This window comes from Camelus bactrianus, chromosome X (genome assembly GCF_048773025.1).
Source record: "Camelus bactrianus isolate YW-2024 breed Bactrian camel chromosome X, ASM4877302v1, whole genome shotgun sequence".
Lineage (NCBI taxonomy): Eukaryota > Metazoa > Chordata > Mammalia > Artiodactyla > Camelidae > Camelus > Camelus bactrianus.
The window spans coordinates 62250050-62275326 of record NC_133575.1 but is presented as its reverse complement, the minus strand read 5'-3'; the positions used below and the strand labels follow the sequence as shown (position 1 = coordinate 62275326).

The 25277-nt window shown below is 34.1% G+C and overlaps 1 protein-coding gene across 8 annotated transcripts in view; it reads left to right on the top strand.

The window, feature by feature from the left end:
• ATRX (ATRX chromatin remodeler) overlaps positions 1-18690 on the top strand; it is a 228239-nt gene extending 209549 nt beyond the window's left edge. For all 8 annotated transcript variants that reach the window (XM_045513405.2, XM_010950601.3, XM_045513404.2 and 5 more), the window contains 5 exons: positions 12231-12380; positions 13232-13357; positions 14114-14209; positions 14641-14769; positions 15801-18690. In XM_045513405.2, the coding sequence (XP_045369361.1) occupies positions 12231-12380; positions 13232-13357; positions 14114-14209; positions 14641-14769; positions 15801-16079 (780 nt within the window). In that variant the 3' untranslated portion in view covers positions 16080-18690. The remainder of the gene's footprint in view (positions 1-12230; positions 12381-13231; positions 13358-14113; positions 14210-14640; positions 14770-15800) is intronic.
• Positions 18691-25277: the final 6587 nt, after the last annotated feature.

Below are 25277 nucleotides of genomic sequence, written 5' to 3'. Positions count from 1 at the left end.
TAAGGAGCCATGCTCATAATTAAAGCATATATAAAGTTTGATGTCACTGTCTCCTACTTCTCTGCCTCTTTTAGTACAAGTTTAGTAGGTTTATTATTTAATAAAACAAGTTCTAGTATTGTTTCTATATTTGTATTCACTGGCATAAAAATGATTATTATTCATGTGAATAAGAATAGACCACCAGAAATCATAATAAAGTCTAGAGAAATTGTTTTAATTCTACTATTTCTTCATAGATTAAAGAAGTCTCCTATTCATTGTTTGCTGGAATGGTTGATGACAACCAAATAAAAAGAGCAAATGATTTAAGCCCTGTCCCTTTCCCAGGTAACCTGCCAATCGACCTTTTTAGGGTGTAATTTTTAGATAAGTCACATAAGCTTTCCAAGCCTAGCTTCCCTTAAGAAGATAAGAAAATATCTCACATAAGAGATAATCTATATAAAGCACATAGTAAGTGCTCAAATGTTAGCTGCTATTTTTGTTTCCGTAATTGTTATATTGCCATTATACTTGGTTCATGTCTGTGAAATCAGTATAGACTTAAATTTTTGGAACTTAGGAGTCATATGAGGTCCTGATTCTTAGAAGATTAAACTTGACATATGACAGATCTGTAGGAGACTAAAAACATTGAGAGGCCAGAAGCAGTAATCTCAGCTAGGCTGCAGAAGAGACAGGTATTTGAGGCTTTAACTCCCCTAGAGATCAACTATAATCAAGAGGGAATATGGTAATTTATAATTACTAGACATTGATAATCACTTTCAATGATGCTAGCATGTCTTTGACTACAAACTATTACCCTAATATTCAAGGGTTTTTCTCCTTAAATAATACTTATAATTTAGAAGAATTGTCTGCCTTATAGCCAGCTGTGATACCAGTGTAGTTATTTTTAAAACTGAAGGGGTGCTTCTAGTGTCCTTTTACAAACTACAAAATAAATACTTATTAATAGACTGACCATGCTTTTTTTATAGGGCTGCTTTGTGTCTTACTTTGATTGTATCACTTTATAACACAAGAAAAACTAAGGAGCCAAAATCAGCAAGTATTTTAGGGGAAACATTTGGATTAAAGAGATGGATCCAGTGATGCCCCTAAATAGCAGCCTCCCTAATCCTGGCAAGCTGTTTTACAAATCTCTGCTAATGGAAACATCAACATATATGAAGCTTCTTGCTGGCAGAGTTGGGGGTGCGAGATTCTCTTGCGGGAGATTTGGGGTAGACTTCAAAAGTGTCTACTTTTGAAGCACTGGAAATATCTTCTAATATGGGTCATGGAAATTCAGAAATTTAAAATACCAGGTTTATATTTAGTAAATGCTCTTTGAATAGATGAATTAAGTGGTAGAAACTTTTTTGACTTTATAGACAAATTAAAAGATACATCTGTTCCCTCTAGATTATAAGCTTTCTACTATCCTATGTGGGCAGCGATTGTGTCAGTGTATCTTCATCACTGTATCCCTAGCACCTGGCATAATACATAGGACATAGCAAGTATTCAGTAAAACCGTGACAATGAACAAATAAATTTTTATCTTAAAATTGCAAGTTAACCATTGTAAGACAATGGTTGACATACCTTTAAAATAGCAGTTATCCTGTGCATAGTCCTTGAACTAACCTGCATCAGAATCACCTGACAGCATGATAAAAATGTAAATTCCTGGCTTCATCCAAGACCTACTGAATCAATTTCTGGGGGTGAGCCCTGGAAATCTGTATTTTTAACAAGGTCCACCGCTGTTGTGGGTACCAAGTATGTAGGAGTATGATTCACCTTTGTAATTATTATCAGATAAATCTTTGAATGAAGAATAAGAATGAACAGTAGCTAACATTTATTGAGTGCTTTTTATGCCAGGTAGTGTACTGAATCATTTAATCCTTATACCTACCTTACAAAGCTGGTAGAGTTTATTTCTGTTTTACAGATGATGAAATTATGACAGACAGAAGTGGGGTCACCTGCATTTGATCTCAGTGCAATAACTCCAGACGCCATACTTTTTAACCATTACACTCTGCTGTGCTTATATTAATATGTTATGTGAATAAACTTGTGAAAATAGTAAATTGAGGCACTCTCTTTTGATAGGACTTCACACCTATTTTTTTATTTCCAACTTTTTTCCATTGAGATATAATTGACATTCACTTAGCATAATGTGCTTGAAATCCATCCATGTTGTTACAGATATCAGGATTTCCTTTTTTATGGCTCAACTAATATTCCATTGTATGTATGTGTCACATTTTCTTTAGCCATTCATTCATCCGTGAGCACTTAGGTTGTTTCCATATCTTGGCTATTTTAAATAACGCTGTGTTGAACATGGGGTGCAGATATCTTTCTGAGTTTGTGTTTAAGTTTCCTTTGGATAAATACCCAGAAGTGGAATTGCTGGATTGTATGTTAGTTCTATTTTTAGTTTTTTGAGTAACCTCCATTCTTATTTTCCATAGTGGCTGCATGCACTAACACACATTCCCACCAACAGTGCATAAGGGTTCCTTTTTCTTTGCTCACACTTTCTTCTTAATCAGTACTGTGGGTTTATGGAAAGGCATTTGCAATGTTACCAAGGTGTGTAATGGAGAGTATAGGTTTCATATTTTAGTTACTGCAAAATCCTAAAGTGGCAAAGCTGATCCCCATCATCCTTAATTATCTTTGATGCTGAATTTATTGATTTTCAGTCCTGAGTCAGTATTGCCATGCTGGTTAAAAGCAGGAGCCCTCAGGCAAGACCACCTGGGTTTAAATCTTGACCATATCAAGTTATTTGACTTCTCTGTGCCTCAGTTTCTTGATCTATCATTCTGATACTTTGTGTCCATTATTCAAAAATCTCATCCTCTCCATTTTAATTTTCATCTCCTTCTAGATAGTTGGTACCAAATGCTTACTCTTCTGCTTTTAGCATCCATATCTTTTAGCTTTTCTTTTGCATTTCTTATTTCTTTATCCTTTCCTACTGTCTTCTGGGAGAGTGTCTCAGTCTAATCTCCTAACTCACTAAGTTATTCTTCAGCTGTACCTCTACTGCTGTTTATATTATCCATTGAGTTATTTATTTCAATGATTATTTTTATCTGTAATATCTCATTTTGATACTTTTAAGGTAATTTGAATTTGAATTTCATATTGGTAGTATCTTCCCTTATTTCCTTAAGTGTATCTATCATGCTTACTTTGAATTATTAGTACATCTTTTTCAGTTACTATGCTTTAAGTGGCATATGATGCCAGTTTGTTGTCATCTCAGTGATGTCATGTACACATGTGTGTGTCTATAAGTTCCTGGAATTCATGTTTCCTTTTCCCTTCTGTAGTTTTTTTCTGTCATTGGTTATCTGGGAGGGAGCCAGCAGCTCATGCTGATTCACAGTCTTAGAAATCTCATCAGTAATATGAGAGTTATAAATAGTATGTACTTCAGAAAGTTATTATGACAATTAAATGAGATATTTTGTGTGAAGTTCTTAGAACAGTGTCAACATACATTTGTGCATTCAATTTAGGTTTTTAAAAAATCCATAGAGAGGTGACTTGGATTCAGATTCCATCTTTAGAAAACTGTTTTGATTTGCTTAAATAGAGAGCTAATTAGGAGTAAAAAGGATACTGACTCATCTTTTAAACTTTGGGCTGTCCCAGAATTCTACCACATAGTCAAGTGTTGTCTGTCTCTCTTATAGCAAAGAAATATGTTTAAAAAAAAGTTTAATTAAAAATGTTTTTCCTACTGTGAAAAATTTCAAACCAGAAGAATATAATATATACTTATATAACCATCACCTTAATTTAGTAATTGTAATATTTTGCCATATTTGCCTCTATTTTCTTAAATATTTTAAATTACAAGAGTATGATATTACACTTGTAAATATTTCAGTATGTCTGTAAATTATAAAGACATTTTTATATAACCACAATTTCACAGAATTAATAATTTCTTAATTCCTTAACGTCATCTAATATCATATCCATATTAGATTACCCTACTTGTCTCAAAAATGTCTTTTGTAGTTACTTTGTTCAAGTCAGGATCCACTCAAGGTACACACACTGCATTTGGTTGTTGTGTTTCTTTATATATTTCTTTTAATTTAATATAATCACTTCCCCACCCTTCATTCTGGATTTGTTTATTTCCTAATGGTGAGTTTGAACTTCTGTATCTTATCTATTCTGTAAACTGGAAATTAGATCCAAAAGTTTGATTAAATTCATGGCAGATATTTCTGGCAAGAATGTTTCATATATGATATGTAAAAGATGAATATTCTTTAAAAAACAGGACAAGGCAAGTTATGAGGAAAAGGGAGTAATACATATCAAGAGCTTGTGCTGTGTTCCTTAAATATATTATCTCATTTAATTTTCACAATAATCCTATGAGTTACAAGTGGTATTACTCCTTTGTAGTAAGGGAATTGGTTCCAAGAGATTACCCAATAATTAAGGAGCAAAGTTAGAATTCTAAAAGAAGTTTCTCAAGAAATGAAAAATAGAACTACCTTATGACCCAGAATCCTATTCCTGGGTGTGTATCTGAAAAAGAAAGAATACACTAATTCGAAAAGATACATGCACCTCAGTGTTCATAGCAGCACTGTTTACAATAGCAAAGATATGGAAGCAACCTAAATGTCCATCAATGGATAAAGAAGATATTGTGTATATGTACAGTGGAATACTACTCAGCCATAAAGAGGAATGAAATTTTGCCATTTGCAATAACATGGAGGGTATTAAGTCAGACAGAAAGACAAATACTGTATGATGTCACTTATATATGGAATCTAAAGACTAAAACAAACTAGTGAATATAACAAAACAGAAACAGACTCACAGATATAAAGAAAAAACTGGTAGTCACCAGTTGGGAGAGGGAAAAGGGGAGGGGCAAGGTGGGGGTGGGGATTAAGAGGTACAAACTACTATGTATAAAATAAATAAGCTACAAGGATATGTTTTACAGCACAGGTAATCAGCCAGTATTTTATAAGAACTGTAAATGGAGCATAATCTTTAAAAATTGTGACTGTGTTGTACATGTGAAACTTACATAATATTGTATATCAAATATGCCTCAATTAAAGAAATATAAAAAATTTTAAAGAGAGAGGGAAAAATCAAGGCCCTTTATCAATACATAAACAAAAAATTTTACTAACAAAGCACTTGCTTTTTCTGCCTCAATCTCTGGTAAAATAAGAGCAACAAATTGACTTGCTCTTCACATAAATAAATTGCTTAGGCTTATCACACTTTCATTCTAGGTAATAAGAGGTATCCTTTAAGCATCAGCTAAAATTTTTTTTAACATATGTACCTTCTCAAGACAGGCAATAACTTATTGATTTTTCTATAATTACAATGGCCATATATTTAGGATTTTCTAGGACAATTCTGATATCAGATAATTTGTCCCGTCAAATTTGTCTAATGAATTTTTCATTAGAAAGACTCAATTTAGGTGTAAAAACTCCTCTTTCTGTATGGAATACATTGTTTTTAAAGTGAGGATCTGCTTTAGACTTTCAGAAAAGCTGTTGGAAGTAAGAGAAAGTGGTAAATAATACCCAGTAGAGTTCTCCTAATTAGCTGACCAAGAGAAGTTAGTATCTTGGTAAAGAAAGTGATTAAATTCTGTCAGATGTTACTGGTAGATAGATAGGATCAGGTTTGAGAATTGACCATGAGATTTATCAATGCAAAGGTCATTGGTTAACCGGGCACTTTGCTAAGCACTTCATGTGTAATATTTAATCTCCAGAGTAATCCTGTGAAGTAAATACTTATTAGGCCCATTTTACAGACCAGGAAACTAGATCCAGAGAGGTAATTTACTCAAGGACATAGGGCTAATAAGTATTAACTGGGGCTTAAAACCAGTAAGACTCTAGATCTGCACTGTCCAATACAAGAGCCACTAGCTACATGTGGCTATTTACATTTAAATTAATTAAATTAAGTTTTAGTTCCTCAGTCACACTAGTCACATTTCCAGTGCTAAAGTAGCCACATGTGGCTGGCAGCTACCATATTGGACAACGCAGACACAGAACATTTCCATCATTGCCCAGAGTACTGTGAGATAGCTATAATCTAGAGCCTGTGATCTTAACCACTACATAGAAAGCCTCCCAATTTACAAAGTTACATATGTGTATATTTTTTCATTTAAATTCTGCCATTAAACTTTCCTTTGAAATTCAAAAGGCTGACATAAGTCTTCTTTTTCATTGATTCAGTTGATTCCAGCAAAATTATACTGATGTTTATATTTCAAGCATTCTGGTCAAAATGTCGATTGTAGAGAGAAACGTGGTAAGCAAGGCTATATGTTCTTTCAGTTTTTTACATTTTCATTTAGGGAAGCTCAGAAGGATGTAACTAACGTTGAAATGATCGATCAGTGATTCTAAATTAATACAGGTGCTTGATTGCCACAGTATCTGTATATTAATGTCCTAAAGTGTGCTGCTCAGATTGGCTGGTTCAAATGTGTATGTAACACTTCCAGGAGTAGGAACAGTGGAAAATTGAAGCTGTGATACTTTTAGGGGAAGTAAGTAGACGAATGTCTCAGTTCTGTCTCTTCAATTACTGATGTTTTTATGACTAGGCTTTTTACATCAAATTACTTTGGACCCTTAAAGGAATATAAATTGTGGGAGAGAGATTTGGTCAATATAAGAATCAATAGATGACCTTATTTATGTCATTTTTAAACCATTTTACTTTTTATCTTTTAATGTTTTCTTTCTTTGAATGTAATTTGAGCTGCTAAAATAGCTGCTTTCCTTCCTAATTCATGTCTCTTTTTGTAGCACACCTGTGTGTGAGTTAGAGGTTGTAACAGTGTTAATAAATTAAAGAGATAATGTGAACTCCAGATTGTACAGCATGAGAATTGAGTTCCAATTCAGACTCTATTTAGAAAGCTGCAACCTCTAGAAAGTCACTACAGTCATATAAAATCTATGACACTCTTTACCTCACAGTGAGTGGAATATGGCATATGGCATGTGTAAGAATTGTAATGGATAACCAGTTTTTAAAGGTTAAATATTAAATATAGTATTTAGTTTTTTAAATGTTAAATTGAGTATAAAACATTCTTATCAAAGGAGACTCTGGCTTTTACCCTCCACCAATGTCAGCTTGGCAGGCCTGCCTTTTCTTTCCTTGAAAGTGACAAGTTCTGTAGTTGTCACTATCTTATTCATACCTACAATTTGAGATCTGGATATATTTATAAATGCTCTTTGGCAAGGGTGCTCTTGACCTGAAAATCTGATATGAGGTGGAATGTGAACTTCACTCAGTAGCTCTCTAGTTACTTATCAGATATGTTGCATTTTTTATTTCCTGTGTAGTTTGGAAAGAAACAGGCTTTAAATTTGAAAGTAGAAACTTTTTTGACTAGGAATATAATTATCTTTATTAAGAATCTAGACTTATTTAAGTAATAAAAGGATTTTTTTCATAGTTTTTGAGTTGGTCCTGTGGCACTTAAGTATTTTAGTGACATTTTATTTCCAGATATTGTAAAACTCAAATTCAAAGTGATAGCAAGCAAAATATTTTGAAACATGGCAAACCCCTGCCCCCACCCTCAGGCAAAAAGCCTTGATTGTTTTTAGAAATTTTATTTTCAAGGTTGAATTTCAGAATTAATTAAATGGAAATTTTTGTCAGCTTACCAAATACTTTAAACTTCTACATAAATTAACTTAAATTTGTAATTTATCATTAATTTTGTTTTATTAATTGAACTAGTCATTTTTAAAGCTCAAACTAATTTAGGTTGTTAGCTCGAATATAGACCATGCTTTTCCCAGCTTGTAAGCTTTTTCACTTATTTAAGGAAAAATAAAGTTTAGACAAAGAAAAGTAAAGGTACACATTTGGATGTAATTTAAACCTCATTTTGATGACTGTTGGCCTAGTGATTATAGATTCTGTTCCAGTATTGTTTTCAATAATAGTGTTACTATAGCAACTAATATAAATGCACGCTTCAAGGGGAAAGAACAAAAACCTCTCCATGATTGTGTTGTATATTGGGATGAAATTTCTCTTTATTAACTTTTATAACTTGGTCTAGACTTTGCAAAATTGTCTTTCCCTAAGAAATATTCTGAGGATCCTGTTACAAATACCTGTTTGCCCTCATTAATCTCATCATCTGTCTCTTGTATTGACAGTATGCTGCAGTGAATTTAAAAGGGAAAGATGTAAGAAACAGTTTGTGTCAGAAATCCTGTATCGTCTTTCTCTTATTTGCCTCTTTCACAGCACTCTGGAGGATAGAAAGATTTCTCCTTTCCTACTTCTGAAATGTACAAATGACTCTTGTTCCTATAAAAGTCAGTTAACTTACATGTAGTGTCTTTTCTTTGTTAAAATGAATATAGTGGTAAACATATTTGTCTAAGTCCTTGAGTCTTGTTGGTATAATTATTGTATGAACAAGTGGTTGATACACATTAAAATTTATCCATTAACCTGTTTCACTCTAGACTTGGTAATAATTAAAAACTACAGGTGACATATATGTCTTAATAAACTCGTAAGAAAGAGAGTGATTAATAGATGATAAAGTATATCTATATAATGTACACACCTTGCAGCCATTAAAAATGATGAAAGTTTGTATCTGATATAAAATGATGTCCATGGAAAGATACCAAGGTGGAAAATTAGGTTTCAAAACTATTTATAGTGCAGTCCTATTTTTATGTAAAAATGTGTGGAGGAATATACAACAGATGTTACTAGTAGTTATCTCTAGGTTTTATGATAGGATATTAGCATCATTTCCATTAAAAATTCTTTGAAAAGAGGGAGTGTCATAGTCAGTAGAACAATATGGTTGGTTTTTTGCCTTGTTTTAGGAAAACGGTCCAAATTTTTTTTAATGATACAAAACTAAGTCACATGCACTTCTCTGACTTGTTGGCATTTTAGTTAACTGTGAGTCAAAATGAAAGTTACTGCATAGGCAGAAGCTGAACCTCTATCATATTCTGACCTTTATTAGGCAGTCATGTTTAACTTGATAGCCTAGATCTCAAATCTGGAATTGGTGGGGAGAAAACATTTAAAGGCTTTAGAAATGGGATTTCCTAAAATGAGTATCTCTTGAAGATGAATGCGGTAAAATAGTTCATGTCAGGTTTAGGCTAAGAATGAACTGGTCTTTCATAAGTTTGTGTCTAAGAATTGTGTTTGTTTCAGTTTAAATATTTTATTTTATTAAAAAATTAACATTTTGCTTGCTTTAAAAAAAAACTTCAAAAAGAACAGAAGTGTTAAAAGTGAAAAAAAAATAGACCCACTTAGGTTTCTCCTTCTCCTGGAATCCTTCAGGGGATTTTCTTATTTTAAGACAATAGATCTGGGAAATGGAGGAACCATGCCTCAAGAAAACAGCCATTCTTTTTTTTTTAATTTTATATATATATATATATATTATTGAAGTATAGTAAATTTACAATGTTTTGTCAATTTCTGGTGTACAGCATAATGCTTCAGTCATACATGAACATACATATATTTGTTTTCATATTCTTTTTCACTGTAAGTTACTACAAGATACTGAATATAGTTCCCTGTGCTATACAATATAAACTTGTTGTTTATTTTATATATATTAGTAAGTATCTGCAAATCTTGAACTCCCAGTTTATCCAGTCATTCTTCATAGTGTGATAGAATGATCACTGGATAGGAGCCGAATAATTTATCTTCTAGTCCCAGCTGGAAAAAAGTTACTTTGCTTCCTTGGACATCATTTTCTACCAATTCTAAGATGATATGTTTGGACTTTGAAATTACAAGATGCTAAGGACTAACTTGATAAAGCTCCCTCATATTGCAGACATTTTTTTAAGGAGTATATATGAGTGTGTTTGTGTGTATGTGTGTGTGTGTGCATGTATGTATAATGCAAACATGCATTTCTGGAAAGACTTTAAAGTAACTATTGTATGAATCATGGTATTTATAATTGAGAAATAAACACTACACTTAGTTGACATAGTGTTTAGTTCTAAACAATTGGGTGTTTCATTTATTCTTGCTATTTTTATATCATCCTGTTATATATGTGAATGTAGAGTATTTCATCCATGTTTAATTTAACATTCATAACTAGATTAAGTTATTATCCAGGCTTATGAGGAGAATCACAAAGCTGAAAATTAGTTGCTAGCACACACTTCTCTTGGTCTTTCCTTTAGATTGCTTTCTTAGAGAAATGAAGTGATTTTTGACTATGGTTAAGAATATCACTTATTGTCAGACAGAAGTAAAATTAAGGACTATCCATAGAACATTTCTACCTTGTAATTTATTTGGTATTTTGTAAAACAGCTGACTTTTCTAATTGTATTTGGCATGGTCACTTGCTAAAAATATTAGTCAGTGTTATCTGGTTTTATTACACACCTCTCTCCTGAGTCATGGTTGGGGGGTGAGCATGGGAGACACACATCTAAAGAAGCATTATCTTTTAACAGAATTTAATTCAGACTGCTCTGTCTCCCTCCCTGCCTGGTCAGTAACTCTGAACTTTGGAGATCTATCTAGTGATGATAAACCTGTTCTATATATGCTATAGGCCAGAGAAGTCAGCTTTGATGGCAGATTTCTACACTGGTACAGGAGTGAAATGTTTAGTTAACATTTCAAAAGAACTTAAACCTATTAGTATATATGTGTTCCACCAGTAGACTTTCTTGAGCCCTCTTGCTTGTATGGTCTTTTAACATTTTCTGTTTTCAACAAAAGAAATAGTATATGCATTCAAAATGAATTGTAAAATCTCAATTACAGCTGTATCCATTAAGAAAATGAGTCCCTTCTCTTTCATGAAATTATGAAGGGATTATTTCAAGTGTTTATTGGGGTAGCAAGATAAAAAATTTGTTAACATGATACCAAATATCAGAATATTTGGAATTGGTATCAGCATTTGCTATTGTATAGAGATAAACTTAGGGCGCCATGATTTGAATTTTTCATCTTGAGTTATTTAACAAACATTTGACTTCCTACCCTATTTTGGACTCTATACTCTAAGTATGGTTGAAGATGTAAAGACAAAATTCAAATATGGGCTTTGTCTATGCTAAAACTCATGGAGGCATTAAACATTATTAGATGTAGATTTTTTTTTTGGTTTTTTGCTCTTTTTTTAATTTAAATTTAATGTGCTATTTGCCTCCCTGTAGCTTCCTTTGACCAGTAATTATTTATGTTCCTTCACTAAATTCATGCTCAATTTAGAAAGTGTGTTCTAAGGGAACTTGCTATTAGAAGCTATGGAAAATCCTTTTGTAAAGTGAATTAATTTGCCTTTTATATATCGAGGTTTTCATCTTTGATTTCTTAATAAACAACTTGTGAATATTTTAATTTTTTATTAGCAAGTAACATATCTATGGTTCACTTTAACCCCTTACCCCCTAAATCTCTCTTTGTGTCTCTCTCTCATAATTACACAGAGCAGGAGTTTGGTGTTCTTACTGAGTATATAAATTATCCCAATTTTTAAGCTTTTAATTTTTTTACTTTAAAATACTAAGACATCATGACTTAAAAAAGACACTATGATAATAAATTGATAAACAATTTATATCAGTTTAAATTTGATCCTTGCACCCTTATAGTATAATTTATTTTTGACTTTCTTACAACTGAAATATAAGGACTGTATGTAGCTGTTTTGATTTAGATTTGGTTTTTGTTAGTATAGTGTTTGGTAGCTAAAGTGATTGTGAAAATAAAGTTGTTAAATCTGTATAAGCAGGAATAGCCATGATTTTTAGCATAGGCATTCACTGTAATCTCTGAGTTAAGCAGACTTACGTTAGCATTTATTATCAACTCAGAACAAAGCACAAAACAAAATGATATGAAAAAATTAGAAAAAAGTAGGAGGAAAAAAACCTTGAAAGATGAAAAGCAGTCATTAAAAAATTGAACCCCTAAAACATGCTCTATAAACATGAAATTCTTACATAAAAGGCTGGTATTGCATGTATAGTGAATGTTTTCTAGGTAATTTATCATATATATCAGAATATGTATATGGGCCAGTTTCTAGTTTTTAGTCTAACAGTAAACCAGAGAACTATGGAGATATGATCCAGAGGGAGAAAATAATTCTCTATTATTTCAACCCCTCTAAACAGGACACCATACTTGCAGAACTTCTTCAAATACATAAAGAACACATTGTAGGATATCATGAACATGACTCTCTTTTGGACCACAAAGAAGAAGAAGAGTTGACTGAAGAAGAAAGAAAAGCAGCTTGGGCTGAGTATGAAGCAGAGAAGAAGGTAGTTCATTTGGAATGCTTTTTGGTTTTTGTTTTTATGTTAGTCATTTGAAAGAGTAGTGAGTGAGAAAAGAGCCAGATTTGGAACAGGTAATGATATAGTGAAATCTTTAGGAACAGAGTCCCCAGGTATGAGAGTCTGTTTATGGGCTTTGGCTACCTTTGGTGATAGACTGGGGGGAGAGGAGAAAAGAAAATATTTTCCCCTTAAAGCATAGTAACCTCATTTCTGTTTAGCACTTGCTAAATTGAGAGATTAGTGGGAAGCTATATATTTAGCATCACTTAACTTCCATCAACACCCTCACTGTAGTAGCAGACATATAGGAGCTTAGAGTTTGGAGGTAGGAGTAATTATTGCTTTAGCATGTATACCATGAAATCTAAATTTTGACTGAATATCAGAACACAAAAATACTCCATTATTGGACATTAATGTCAATCTCCAGCAGCATCTTTAAAATAGTTCCATGTCTGTTTTAAACACCAAGCCCCTTGAGCAAAAATGTGCCTGAGCATGGGAAACCTTATCCTAATACCTGAATCCTTTTTAAACTCCTAACTCATTGTACCAAATTTCTTTAACGTTAATGTGATTTTAGGAGTCTCATCAGAATTCTCTGAGTTGCCCCATTCTGTGGGAATTACCAGAAAAAGAGTACACCTTTAGGGGTTAAAGCTTTCTATGTAATAAGATCTTGGTTTCGGGTGAAAAGAGCGTTTTGTTTGTGTGTGAAAGAGTGTTAATAATTTCCTAGATCTGAGAATGTGGATTTTTTCTAAACCAGTAGGTGATGTAGAACTTCAAGTTTTAAATCACAACGTGGGAAGTGCATAATTTTTTGTTTTTAGGGGCTGACCATGCGTTTCAACATACCAACTGGGACCAATTTACCCCCTGTCAGTTTCAACTCTCAAACTCCTTATATTCCTTTCAATTTGGGAGCCCTGTCAGCAATGAGTAATCAACAGCTGGAGGTAAGTTGTGAAGTACAAAGTAGTTTAACTTGAATTAAAGGCAATTTCAAGTGCCCTGTTGTTGAGGGTTCCCTATGCAGGAATATCACATTCTCCAAAAGATTACCTCTGAATAGACTAAGAAATTTTTCTTTTATTTGTTGACCTTTTTGAACCAGCATAGTATAGTAAAATGTGGTTTGTTCAGAGCACAAGGGAATCAGGCCTTGAATTAATGTAGTTAAATTATTTTAATTAAGGGACAATAGGGCAGTTGACTAGCTAGGGAAATAGCACTTTCTTCAGTTATGAAATATTTTGAATAAACAAATTACTTGCTTAATTTTTGAAAGTAGCATAAATACACACATTGATTTACATCCTAGTGCAGCATTAAGTATATGATAATGCACAGTATTATGAAATAAATTATTGAAAACTAGAATCAATTATGAGTTAAATAAGAAAGATTAGGTTTTAATATACCAATAATTTAATAACTTAATTGAATCTGTGGTTTCCTTTTTAAAATGTGCTTATGGAGTCATTTAAATTATTAAATTATTGGGGCAATAAACCCCAGACTTTTATCTTCCTAACAAGACCCTCACTGATGAGTTTTACTTTGTTTTATTGATGCTGAATTTTGCTGTTCTTTTCAATTATTTAACAAGTTTTAAATCAGGTGGTATAAATTGGCAAGAGAAAGGATCCTATACTTTAAAAGTATTCCATCTTTTATATGCCCTGATAAAATTATTTCTTGCATTCTTGTAGGACCTCATTAATCAAGGAAGAGAAAAAGTTGTGGAAGCAACAAACAGTGTGACAGCAGTGAGGATTCAGCCTCTTGAAGATATAATTTCAGCTGTAGTAAGTTAATTGTCTTACTCCAACTTGCAACTTGTGTTCTTCCCCCCACCATTTAAAGAAACTTTTAATTGTTGTTTGCTTCACTACTTCTTTGAGGAAAAGAGCATAATTCTTATAACTTGATATGCAATAGTAAAATACTAGTAAACTGGATAATAGTGCCAAGCTGTAATTCAGCAGTTTTACCTAGATGCTGACACAAAAGAGAAATGTAAAATCTAAGAACTGGGAACTTAATCATAGAAATGTATGCATTGCTTACATAAACATATTTTAATTACCAGTTGCACAAATTAAATCCAAATAGTTTTATTGCAGAGATAACCAACGCTTGTACAACAGTGGACAACTTAGTACCCTGCTTTTAAGTACCTTAATTATTTTTCCTCAATTCTACTGCAATAAGGAGTAAATAGATACTTTTCTTTTAGTGGAAGGAAAACATGAATCTCTCTGAGGCCCAGGTACAGGCGTTAGCATTAAGTAGACAAGCCAGCCAGGAGCTTGATGTTAAGCGAAGAGAAGCAATCTACAATGACGTATTGACAAAACAACAGATGGTAAGAATTTGTACTATCTCTAGGTTATGTTTAATGTTCTTGAATTTATAATAATGGGTTTGTGTGACATCTGTGTCAGTAACCATCCCTCATATAGGCTGATGGATGGTCACTGGTTATTCCCAGAAGAAATTTTATCCAGAAACCTAGTCATGTCAAATAAAGGTAATGTCTTTTGTTGCAAAGGAGTAACAACTTCCGAAATGGGTCTCCTTCAAATTTGTATAAGATCTCTTCTATATAACTTTATTTTATATATTCTGGACACTTAAAAAGAAATTTTTGCCAGACTTTTTACCACATTTACTATTTTTAACAACTTCCCCAAAGAAGTATACTTTTTAATATATTTAATTTGAGAGTAAAAAGTGGAACTATTAATGATGTATGACACAGGTTCCTACTAAATTGTGTAATTCTCTAAAAGGCTAACATATTCTAGGATCCTTACTCATCTTTCCCAGCACGGTCATTTGCCAGCCATCTGCCTTGCACTGGGAAATTTCAACTCTTGACATCAGGAAATCAATTTCTGTGGCATGAATTTTACTTAGAAAGCACTATAGAATTATGTGGTTTTAAATTATCTTAGGAAATTTGAGACATTCCAAATAGGAATTATTCCCACTGCAAGTGCCTTTTCCCTTTGGTGTTTGTCACTAAAAATGTTTATTTGTCTGTCATCGTGTGAAATATTCAAAAGAATGACAAAGAAAGGAGACTTGACAAAAAGTGCTGTAACTAATACTTGAGACTAATCACAGTGCAGGCCAGGTTACTATGGAAACTAATCTAAATGCTGCTTGCACTACAATAGTCAAGTCATTAAGAGAATTTAGCCCTAAATGGTGTTACTAACCGGTTTCTACAGTAATGGTTCTGTGAATGCCATCAAATTAGTAATGGTGATAACAATAATGTGTTTTCCTTTTGGTATGGTACCCCCTTAACAAATTGATTTTAACTCAAAACTTGATACTGCCTCTTTGAGACAGGTCATGCACTGTAACAGGTCCCTTTTCTCTCTTTAGTTAATCAGCTGCGTTCAGCGAATACTTATGAACCGAAGGCTCCAGCAGCAGTACAATCAGCAGCAACAGCAACAAATGACTTATCAACAAGCAACACTGGGTCACCTCATGATGCCAAAGCCTCCAAATTTAATCATGAATCCTTCTAACTACCAGCAGATTGATATGAGAGGAATGTATCAGTCAGTGGCTGGTGGTATGCAGCCACCACCATTACAGCGTGCACCACCCCCAATGAGAAGCAAAAATCCAGGACCTTCCCAAGGGAAATCAATGTGATTTTGCACTAAAAGTTTAAAAGATTGTTAAAATCATAGAAAGATCTTTTATTTTTTTAGGAATCAATGACTTAACAGAACTCAACTGTATAAATAGTTTGGTCCCCTTAAATGCCAATCTTCCATATTAGTTTTAAATTTTTTTAATAGGGCATACCATTTCTTCCTGACATTTGTCAGTGATGTTGCCTAGAATCTTCTTACACACATTGAGTACAGAAGATCTTTCAAATTGTTTTCAGTGAAAACAAGTCCTTCCATAACAGTAACAACTCCACAGATTTCCTCTCTAAATTTTTATGCCTGCTTTTAGCAACCATAAAATTGTCATAAAATTAATGAATTTATGAAAGAATACAGATTTATATATTCATTCTTTACATATAAAAACACACAGCTGAGTTCTTAGAGTTGATTCCTCCAGTTATGAAATACTTTTGTACTTAATCCATTTCTTGACTAAAGTGATTGAAATGGTTTTAATATTCTTTTGACTGAAGTCTAAAACTGGGCTCCTTCTATATCATCTCTGTGACTGAAAGTTAAAAACTAAGGGTTATCTTTGACACAGAATTGTGTGCAATATTCTTAAATACTACTGCTCTAAAACTTGGAGGAGTCTTGCAGTTATCTTAGCATTGTATAAACAGCCTTAAGTATAGCCTAAGAAGAGAATTCTTTTTTCTTCTTTAGTCTTTCTGCCATTTTTTATTTTCAGTTGTATGTGCTGAAATAATTACTGGTAAAATTTCAGGGTCGTGGATTATCTTCCACACATGATTTTTCTCTCCCCTGGCACTAAAACAAAGCACATCTCTTAACTGCTTGGTGCCAGTGCTAGTGCTTCATCCTGTTGCTGGCAGTGGGATGTGGACTAACAAAATCAAGTTCTAGCATTTTAGGAGGTTAAGGATGACATTGTGGTTGTCAGGTTCACACCCTGTTTTATAAACAACATCAAAATGGCAGAACCATTGCTGACTTTAAGTTCACATGAGGAATGTACTTTAACAATTCCCAGTACTGTCAGTATTGTGAAATAATTCCTCCTAAAGATAAGGATCACTGGCTTCTATGCTCTTTTCTCTCATCATTATGTTCTTTTTCCCCAACTTCCCTATGTTTTCTTAAATTAAATTACATTTCAAAGCTTGATTTTTTTTTTTAGTTTAGATCTGTGAGGCAGTTTTCTGATCAAAATTAATTCATCTAATACCCTTTTATGAGGTTTTACTAGAAAGTCATCACATTGTCGTTTTTCTTAATCCAGGCCTATAAAAATGACCTATAAGTTTACTCATGTACAATTTGGTTGCTTGAATTTCTAAGGAAAAAGATTGTTAGACTATTAGAGTCAACTCAACATGGCAAAATGATTTTTGAGATGGTGACGTAAGAGGTAGTGGAAACAGCTAACGAATTCCAGAAAAAAGAAAGCTAGGTGGAGGATTGCTCTAGGTATCACTGGATTAGAATGAGTTTAATTAGCTAAAACAGTTTTGAGTTGTTTGGATGATGAAGAGATTTCCACTTTTATCTTGAAAGAACTAGTGGTAAAACATCCAAGAGCACTAGGTTTGTCATATAGAATTTTGAGGTTTGGTGGATCCACCCCCCACCTTCCCATGGTGAGTTATTGCTAACAAATTCTATATATTTGGATATTATGCCAGCCATATAATCAAATTTATTTAATTGAGGGGGGATGTGTTTCTACTTTAGAAGAAGTGAAAAAGACAGAATTTATGAGATAAATATTTGAAGACAGTATTCGCTGGCCAACTGTTATCAGTTGGTATTTCTACAAGTACAGAATACTTTAAACCTGATTTACGAGACCTGGGAACTTTCAACATGGTCTGATTACTTGTTCAAAGACATAGATGTCAAAATTTTAGGTAACCTTCTAAACCTTTTTCACCGTGGATGAAAGTATGACTTAATAATACATAGAAGGATTAATTGGAAATAGAGAGTTTAAAATAAAACTTGGACCACTTTGCATACACTCTTCTCACTTGACATTTTAGCTACATAATATGTACTTTGAGTATAACATCAAGCTTTAACAAATATTTAAAGACAAAATCACATCAATAAGATACTAAAAGGCTCATTTTATATTTGTTTTAGATGTTTTAAATAGTTGCAATGGCTTAAAAAATGACGATTTAAAATGTTGCTTGTAATACAGTTTTGCCTGCTAAATTCTCCACATTTTGTAACCTGTTTTATTTCTTTGGGTGTAAAGCGTTTTTTGCTTAGTATTGTGATATTGTATATGTTTTGTCCCAGTTGTATAGTAATGTTTCAGTCCATCATCCAGCTTTGGCTGCTGAAATCATACAGCTGTGAAGACTTGCCTTTGTTTCTGTTAGACTGCTTTTCAGTTCCGTATTGAGTATCTTAAGTACTGTAGAAAAGATGTCACTTCTTCCTTTAAGGCTGTTTTGTAATATATATAAGGACTGGAATTGTGTTTTTAAAGAAAAGCATTCAAGTATGACAATAATACTATCTGTGTTTTCACCATTCAAAGTGCTGTTTAGTAGTTGAAACTTAAACTATTTAATGTCATTTAATAAAGTGACCAAAATGTGTTGTGCTCTTTATTGCATTTTCACAGCTTTGAAAATCTGTGCACATATTGTTTCATAGAAAATGTATAGCTTTTGATGTGCTATTTAATGGTGGTTCTTTTGCACATTTAGTTATTTAATATTGGGAAGTCAAGAAGTTTGGTTCTTGAATCTGTTATATACTAAATTCTGTATAAGGAGATCTCAAACTTCAAAAATAATTTACATACCAGGAAGCCTATGTGTGTTTGTGTTAGTTTTGGTTGTCTGTGTGTAATCCAGCACCATTTCCTGTTTCCCAACAGCTGCATCACTCATTTAAGTCAAGCGGAGCTAGCACTGCACACTTGATACAAAAACTGCTCACCATCCTAATGCCATAGCAAGTTGATGGAAACCTTATTACCTGGCCTCCAAAGAAGCTGAATATTTTGTAGTCTTCCCTTAGCTATGCCCATTTTCCCACTAGTATCATAAAATAAGATACATATTTCTGTACCCTAAACAAAACTTTAAAAACAATTATTTATGTATCCTAGTAAACCATTGTTTCCTTTGAGGGTGGCATTTTGTGAGATACTTTAACAGTAAAATAGGTCATCCTTTTACATGCTTATTTCACTAAAAATTATGTCCAGGTTATTTTATATACCCACCTTATTTCACCATTCTTAGTCTCAAGTGACTTTTGGCTATCTCCAAATTATACCTACCTTTAGAGATGAAAATTATTCCACCATTTGATTTTTTTTCAAAAGTATGTAATCTGTGCCAATCTCAAAGGAGTGACCAAGTTTCAGAAATGCTTTTTGTCTGTGCAACATTTTATATATGCTGTTATATGGAAGTGAATAAAAAGATCCAAAATATATACTGTTTCTAAGCTCAATATCTGCCAGGTAACCAAACTCTGCCCACAACACTCATGTTGGATCTAATAAAAGAATGACCCATCCCATCCCCACCTGAGAGTTGTACCCCCAGAGTATGTACTGTCATAAAATTTCTTTACAATATATACTGCCACCCTCTCTTTGGAATAACCTTCCTGACACCATTGTGTCTACTTGGCTAACTGGAAATCACTCTTCCTCCCTCCCCTCACTCTAGGGATCTGTCTATCTGAGAGTGACCACTGCACACCTTCACCAGGGAAGGTGTGACAAGGAAGACTGCATATAAATTGAGGCCTTTATTAAAGATAATAAAGATAAAGCTTTAACTGAAGGAATGAAAAGGTGAGACAAATCCTAAAATACCACAGGTCCTCTGTTAATACTCAGAACTGCCACATATTCCAAGCAGTCTCTACCCAGCAGCACTCTTCCACATTCTAATCCTGAACATTATGTCCTCACTTCTCCCTGAGAGAAACACGTAACGGAGGGGGAGCGTAGTAGCTGCAATCTCCTTTAGCTAATCATATAAAATGACTAAGAGACTTCTGTACCTATTAAATAGACTCAGCCCCCTCCCTATAGTCCTCACATCAAATATGTGTTGATTTTCAAGAAAGGTGAAGAGAGATGACTTATCAGATGCAAGGATGGGATTTGTTTCAGGTGTATGAGGAGAAAGTGTAGTATTGAAATAAAAGGAACAAAGAGAGGGATTGGGAAAGAGACAGATTAGATTGGAGTGGGTTGATGGAGGGCCTTGAAATCCTGAATGAGTAATTCAATACAGAGGATAACGAGGGTTTTTGAGGTGGCTGATGTGTTCAAAGTAGCAGGTAAAGATAGTGATTTGGGCAGGAGCAATTTGAATGGTTTAGAATGTTAGGTGGAGAAAGATTGGAGACATGAAGATAGATAATTAGGCATTCAGTGACCTGACTACAGACAATTTTAAGGACAAAAGGCAAAATTCATTAGAAGTTGTATAGGATAGTGTACTTTTTAAGTTGTAAGAAAAACCTTATTTTCTTTTAACTTTCCCCAAGAAGCCCACTTTGTACAGGATTTCAGATTTTACACGCAAAACTTCACTTATTGTTTACTTTCTCAAATCTAATGACAAATTAGTAGCATTCCTGTTCTTTCACAATTTTTGGTTACTTCCATTATCTCTCATACATATTTGCCGATAGGGAGTTTGCCTTTTAACTAAGTTGAATTCTGCTTCTTTACTCAAGCTAATTCAAAGGGCTAAATCCTTTCCTGTTACCTTTTCTTAAAACCCATATATTCCAAGTGCTAGTATCTCTGTTGGTAATGTTATATTTATAAACATCCCTTGGTATTTTCAGAGTGCCTTGTGGTTATTATCTCTTAACCTGTATGCAACATATTTGTGAGGAAAGTGAGAACAATTACATTTTTCTTGTGACAGTTAAAAGACCAAAATCAAATCTATTGCATTTAGGAGGCAGAAGACATACTCTAGTCAAATTATCTGGACCTTTCATGTCTCATTTGGAAAATGGGACATAATAATACCTTACTTTCTTGAAGGCAGGAGGCTGGAACCAGGTGATTTCTGCAGGTCCTTTTCAGCTCCAAGAGTTAGGGTTTAACTGTGAGCAAAGCACAGTTTGAAGCCAAAAGGCAATGTGTTTGTCTAAGGTTACATGGTAAGTTTCTGAACAGAATTAAAAATCTCTTCCCTTTGGCTAAACCTCTCCCTCTAAGCTATACCTTTTCTTTTCCTCTGTTTAGAAAAATGAGAGGTCTGACAGGTATTTTAATGACAAAGCAGATAAGTCAAGTTGTAATTGGCTCTAATTACCACTTCCACAAGCTGTAACCTCCTTTATCTTTTGCCCAGGGGCACTCCCAGAGCTGTTTCTTACTGCCTCCGGAACTCTGCAGAAAATGAAAAAACATGTTTAAGGATCTGAGTCTTCTATCTCGGTTGCCTGATTGAGTTATATACATGACAAAACATCAAGGTAAATATAAATCAGCTTTTGTAAAGTCAGCTTTTAAGCAAATAATTGGTGACTTCCCATTCTATTGTTCATAACTGTAAAGCCCAAATTAAGCCAATATTTAAGTTGTCTGTCTGGATGAAGTTTACAACGTGTAGGAGGCAATGTTTGTTTATTTGACTTTTTTGTAACAACACTATGGCATACTTTTTGAGATACAGGTTTTATAATGGTCAAATCTTGTAACAAAGCTACAAAAACTAATAGAAGAAAAGAGTAAAGTAGTGATCATTTTTTTCCTGTAACTGCTTGTCCCCACATGCCAGTAGCAAAGCAGTAGCAAAGCTTGTGTCTCACCCACTAAATACATTTCAGTGAAAACAAAACCAAACAAAAAAAAAGGGAAAAAAAAAAAAGAAACGTGGTTAATATAATCACTTGAAGTCTTGTTAGTTCATTCCCAGCTCTTGGTAGGTTTTCAACAATACAGCATGGAGGTTGGCCTTCAAAGGCTTTAGTGATACAGGCTTGCCAGGACCCTATCCTTAGCAAAGTAAACCTTATATTGTATTAGCAAGTTTTCCTGCCCTCTCTTTCTATATCTTGCACACTCTACTGGATATGGATATGATAAGCTCAAATGAAGTGCAAACTATCTCCCTCTCCTCCACCCCACACACACATCCCTTTAAATTCTGATACCTCAGTGTATGTGTGTGTGTGTGTAGGAGAGGCTTATAGAATCATAGAATGCTAGAAATGGTTGCGGTCTTAAAGACCCTGTAGCCTATTCCTCTCCCTTTATAGTCAGGAAAACAAAGGTCCAGAGAGGGGAATAGATGCCCAAGGGTACCCATGTCTTCTAATTCTATTCCACTTCTCATTCCACTCCATTCAGATGCTTCCTATTATACTTGTATCTCAATTCTTTTTTTCAGTCAGCCAGACCACATTAAGCAAATTTTGTGAATAATTGGTACTGAACTAAACTTTAAAGTGAGAACTGTTTGTGGAAAGTAAAGCAGTATATGAACCAAAATGACATGGAAACAAATTCCTATTTGACAACTGTAAAATGGGATATTTAATTTGTTTAAGTTTCTTCTTTCACCACATTCAGCACACTTGAGACCAATAGGATCTAGAAGCACTGTTCCACTTTATGGATCTCAATGCCAATGATGGAATAATTCAGCCTTCCTCAGATAAGGCAGGTTGATGTCCCAAGTCCTTCAAAATCCTCTATTTCAAATGATAAATGCTGCTGTATTCACAAGGAAACAAAACAGAAAGCTCTGTGATAGTGTAGTGATCTCTATCAGGATAGGGGCAACTGACAATTCTTGTTAAAGAAGGGACATGCCAGAGGGATCATAAATAATTTACACATTTCCAAAGAACTGAAAAACAGCACACTGATTTTAATGTGTAGAATTTCAGGACCTGCTTCTACCTTTATAAACGTGGACAAATTACTTCCCCTCTGAATCTTCTCTTGCATAGCAATAAAGATTTGTTGAATGCCTATTATGTGTCAGGCACTATAATTAGTCACTTTCATAATTCCTGTTTTACAGATGAGGAAATAGGTTTAAAATAATTATTTGCCCAGTGTCACATGACTAACTGGAAGAGGCAGGATTCAAGAGCATGTATCTGATTGTTTTTGCCATTGAACAAGTTTGTTTTCAAGGCATTTCCTTCTGTTTCTGGTCAGTGGTGCCTAGAGGGTTTGGCTTTCTACTTTCATTTCCTTCTGTGATCCAAACAGAAGTGTTTGAAAAGTCCAGTGTGAGTACTTTAAAATATATTTTAAGGTATCAGAACTAATTTTTAATACAGTGGCTTTCTCACAAGTTCAATTAAGAACCAATTGAGAATCCTAAAGACAGAACTATTCTGAACTACGTTTATTTTTCATTTTTCCACCTGATAAAGTTCAAACAAGGCCTTAAAAGATAGCTACAATCTGGGCATGTAGAGATTAAGGAGAAGGGCATCTCAAAGAAAACGGCAAACACAAACACACGTAGGCAGCAAAGAACAGAACTCAGGATAGTTCTAGGAAATGCCATGCTTCTGTACTTTTGCACAGAAGGCCATAGCCCCATTTAAACCAACAGTTTCTGTAATACACAAATTGTAATTAAATGGTATGGTAGACTGAATAATGATCCCCCAAAGATGTCCACCTTCTAATCGCAGAACCTGTGAATATGTTGAGTTACATGGCAAAGGAGAATTAAGGCTGCAGGAATTAAGGAATTAAGGTTGCTCATCAGCTGACCTTTAGATGGGGAAAGTCTCCTGGATTATCAGGTGAGCCCAATGTAATCACAAGGGTCCCTAAAAGAGGAAGGGGGAGACAGTGGGAGAGTTACAGGCAGATGTGACTAGGAACAAAAGGTTCAGAGTGAGCAATGCTGCTGGCTTTGAAGATGGAGGAAGAGGACCATGAGACAAGGAAAGTGGGTGGCCTCTGAAAGCTGGAAAGGAGCAAGGAAAAGAATTCTCAACTAGATCCTCCAAAAAGGAATGTAGCTATGCTGATTTTAGCCCAGTGAGACCCATGTTGGACTTCTACCTACAGAACTGTAAGATAATATAAACGGGTGTTGTTGTAAGCCTCTAAATTAGTGGTGATTTGTTATAACAGCAATAGGAAACTAATACAAATGGTTATTTGTGTGATTACTTGATTAATGTCTTGCTCCCCTGCTAGATATGTGAGCTCTTAAAGGGCAGAACCCTGTCGATTTTGCTGACTTTAATATCCTCAGCAGCTGACACCACAAAAGTGTGAGATAAATGTTTGATGAATTTTTATGTGAATATCTTGGTAGTCATACATTACCTGAGAAAATTAAGACAATGTCAATACCGTCGAAGTCTGTTTCTGTGTCCCCAAATGTATGTCTGTTTCTCTGCCTTTTTCTTTGGGTCTCTTTGTCTTTCTCCTTCCCCTTCTTTATTCTCTCTTCTTTCTTCCTGACTTCTGTCCCTATTTATTAATTAGCCATAACAAAGGACTGAAGTACACCTTATAATTATCTACTATGTTTATGGAATAAGGTCTTATATTTCCTGTTGATGGTTTTTAAAAAGAAATAAGTAATACAGTTTATTGCACTGAAAAAAATTGCTTTATACTCAAGGACCCCTTCATTTATTACCTATTTAATTTATATCAGTGAGTAATCCTTGGGTGAGTGATCCTTGATAGTAGTTTCTCTTTTCAGACTTAGGATAGTGTATAGAAACCAGGGACAGGAACATCCCACAGAAACTATCCCTTTGTACCTGCTGGTGGGAAATTGTTCCCTGATTGCATGGCCCACATCACCAAGATAACATAATTTCCTTTCTTCTGAGAGGAAATTGTTTGTCATTGTCTACTTAGAAGAAATCAGATCCCCACTTAGGACCAGAGTTATTTAGTCTTTTCCCTGGTTCCATCTGCTGGTTACTGAGTTTGATCATAAAGATGTTTAATGTTTGAATGGTATGCACTGGAATTCTGAGGAAGGCTTTGCACATATTGTTTACCTACAAAGCTCAGCCTGTTCCATGAAGCAGAATGGCTTAATGAAAGGTAAACTTTTGGTGGGAAAGTTCTTGAAATTTCTTGTGTTCAAGAACATTTAGGGAAATCTTCATTCCTAGAATTGAAAGGATCTATGCTAGTCAAGTTCTTCTTAAACTTCAGTGTATGTGCAAGTCACCTGGGGAGCCCATTAAACTTTAGATTCTG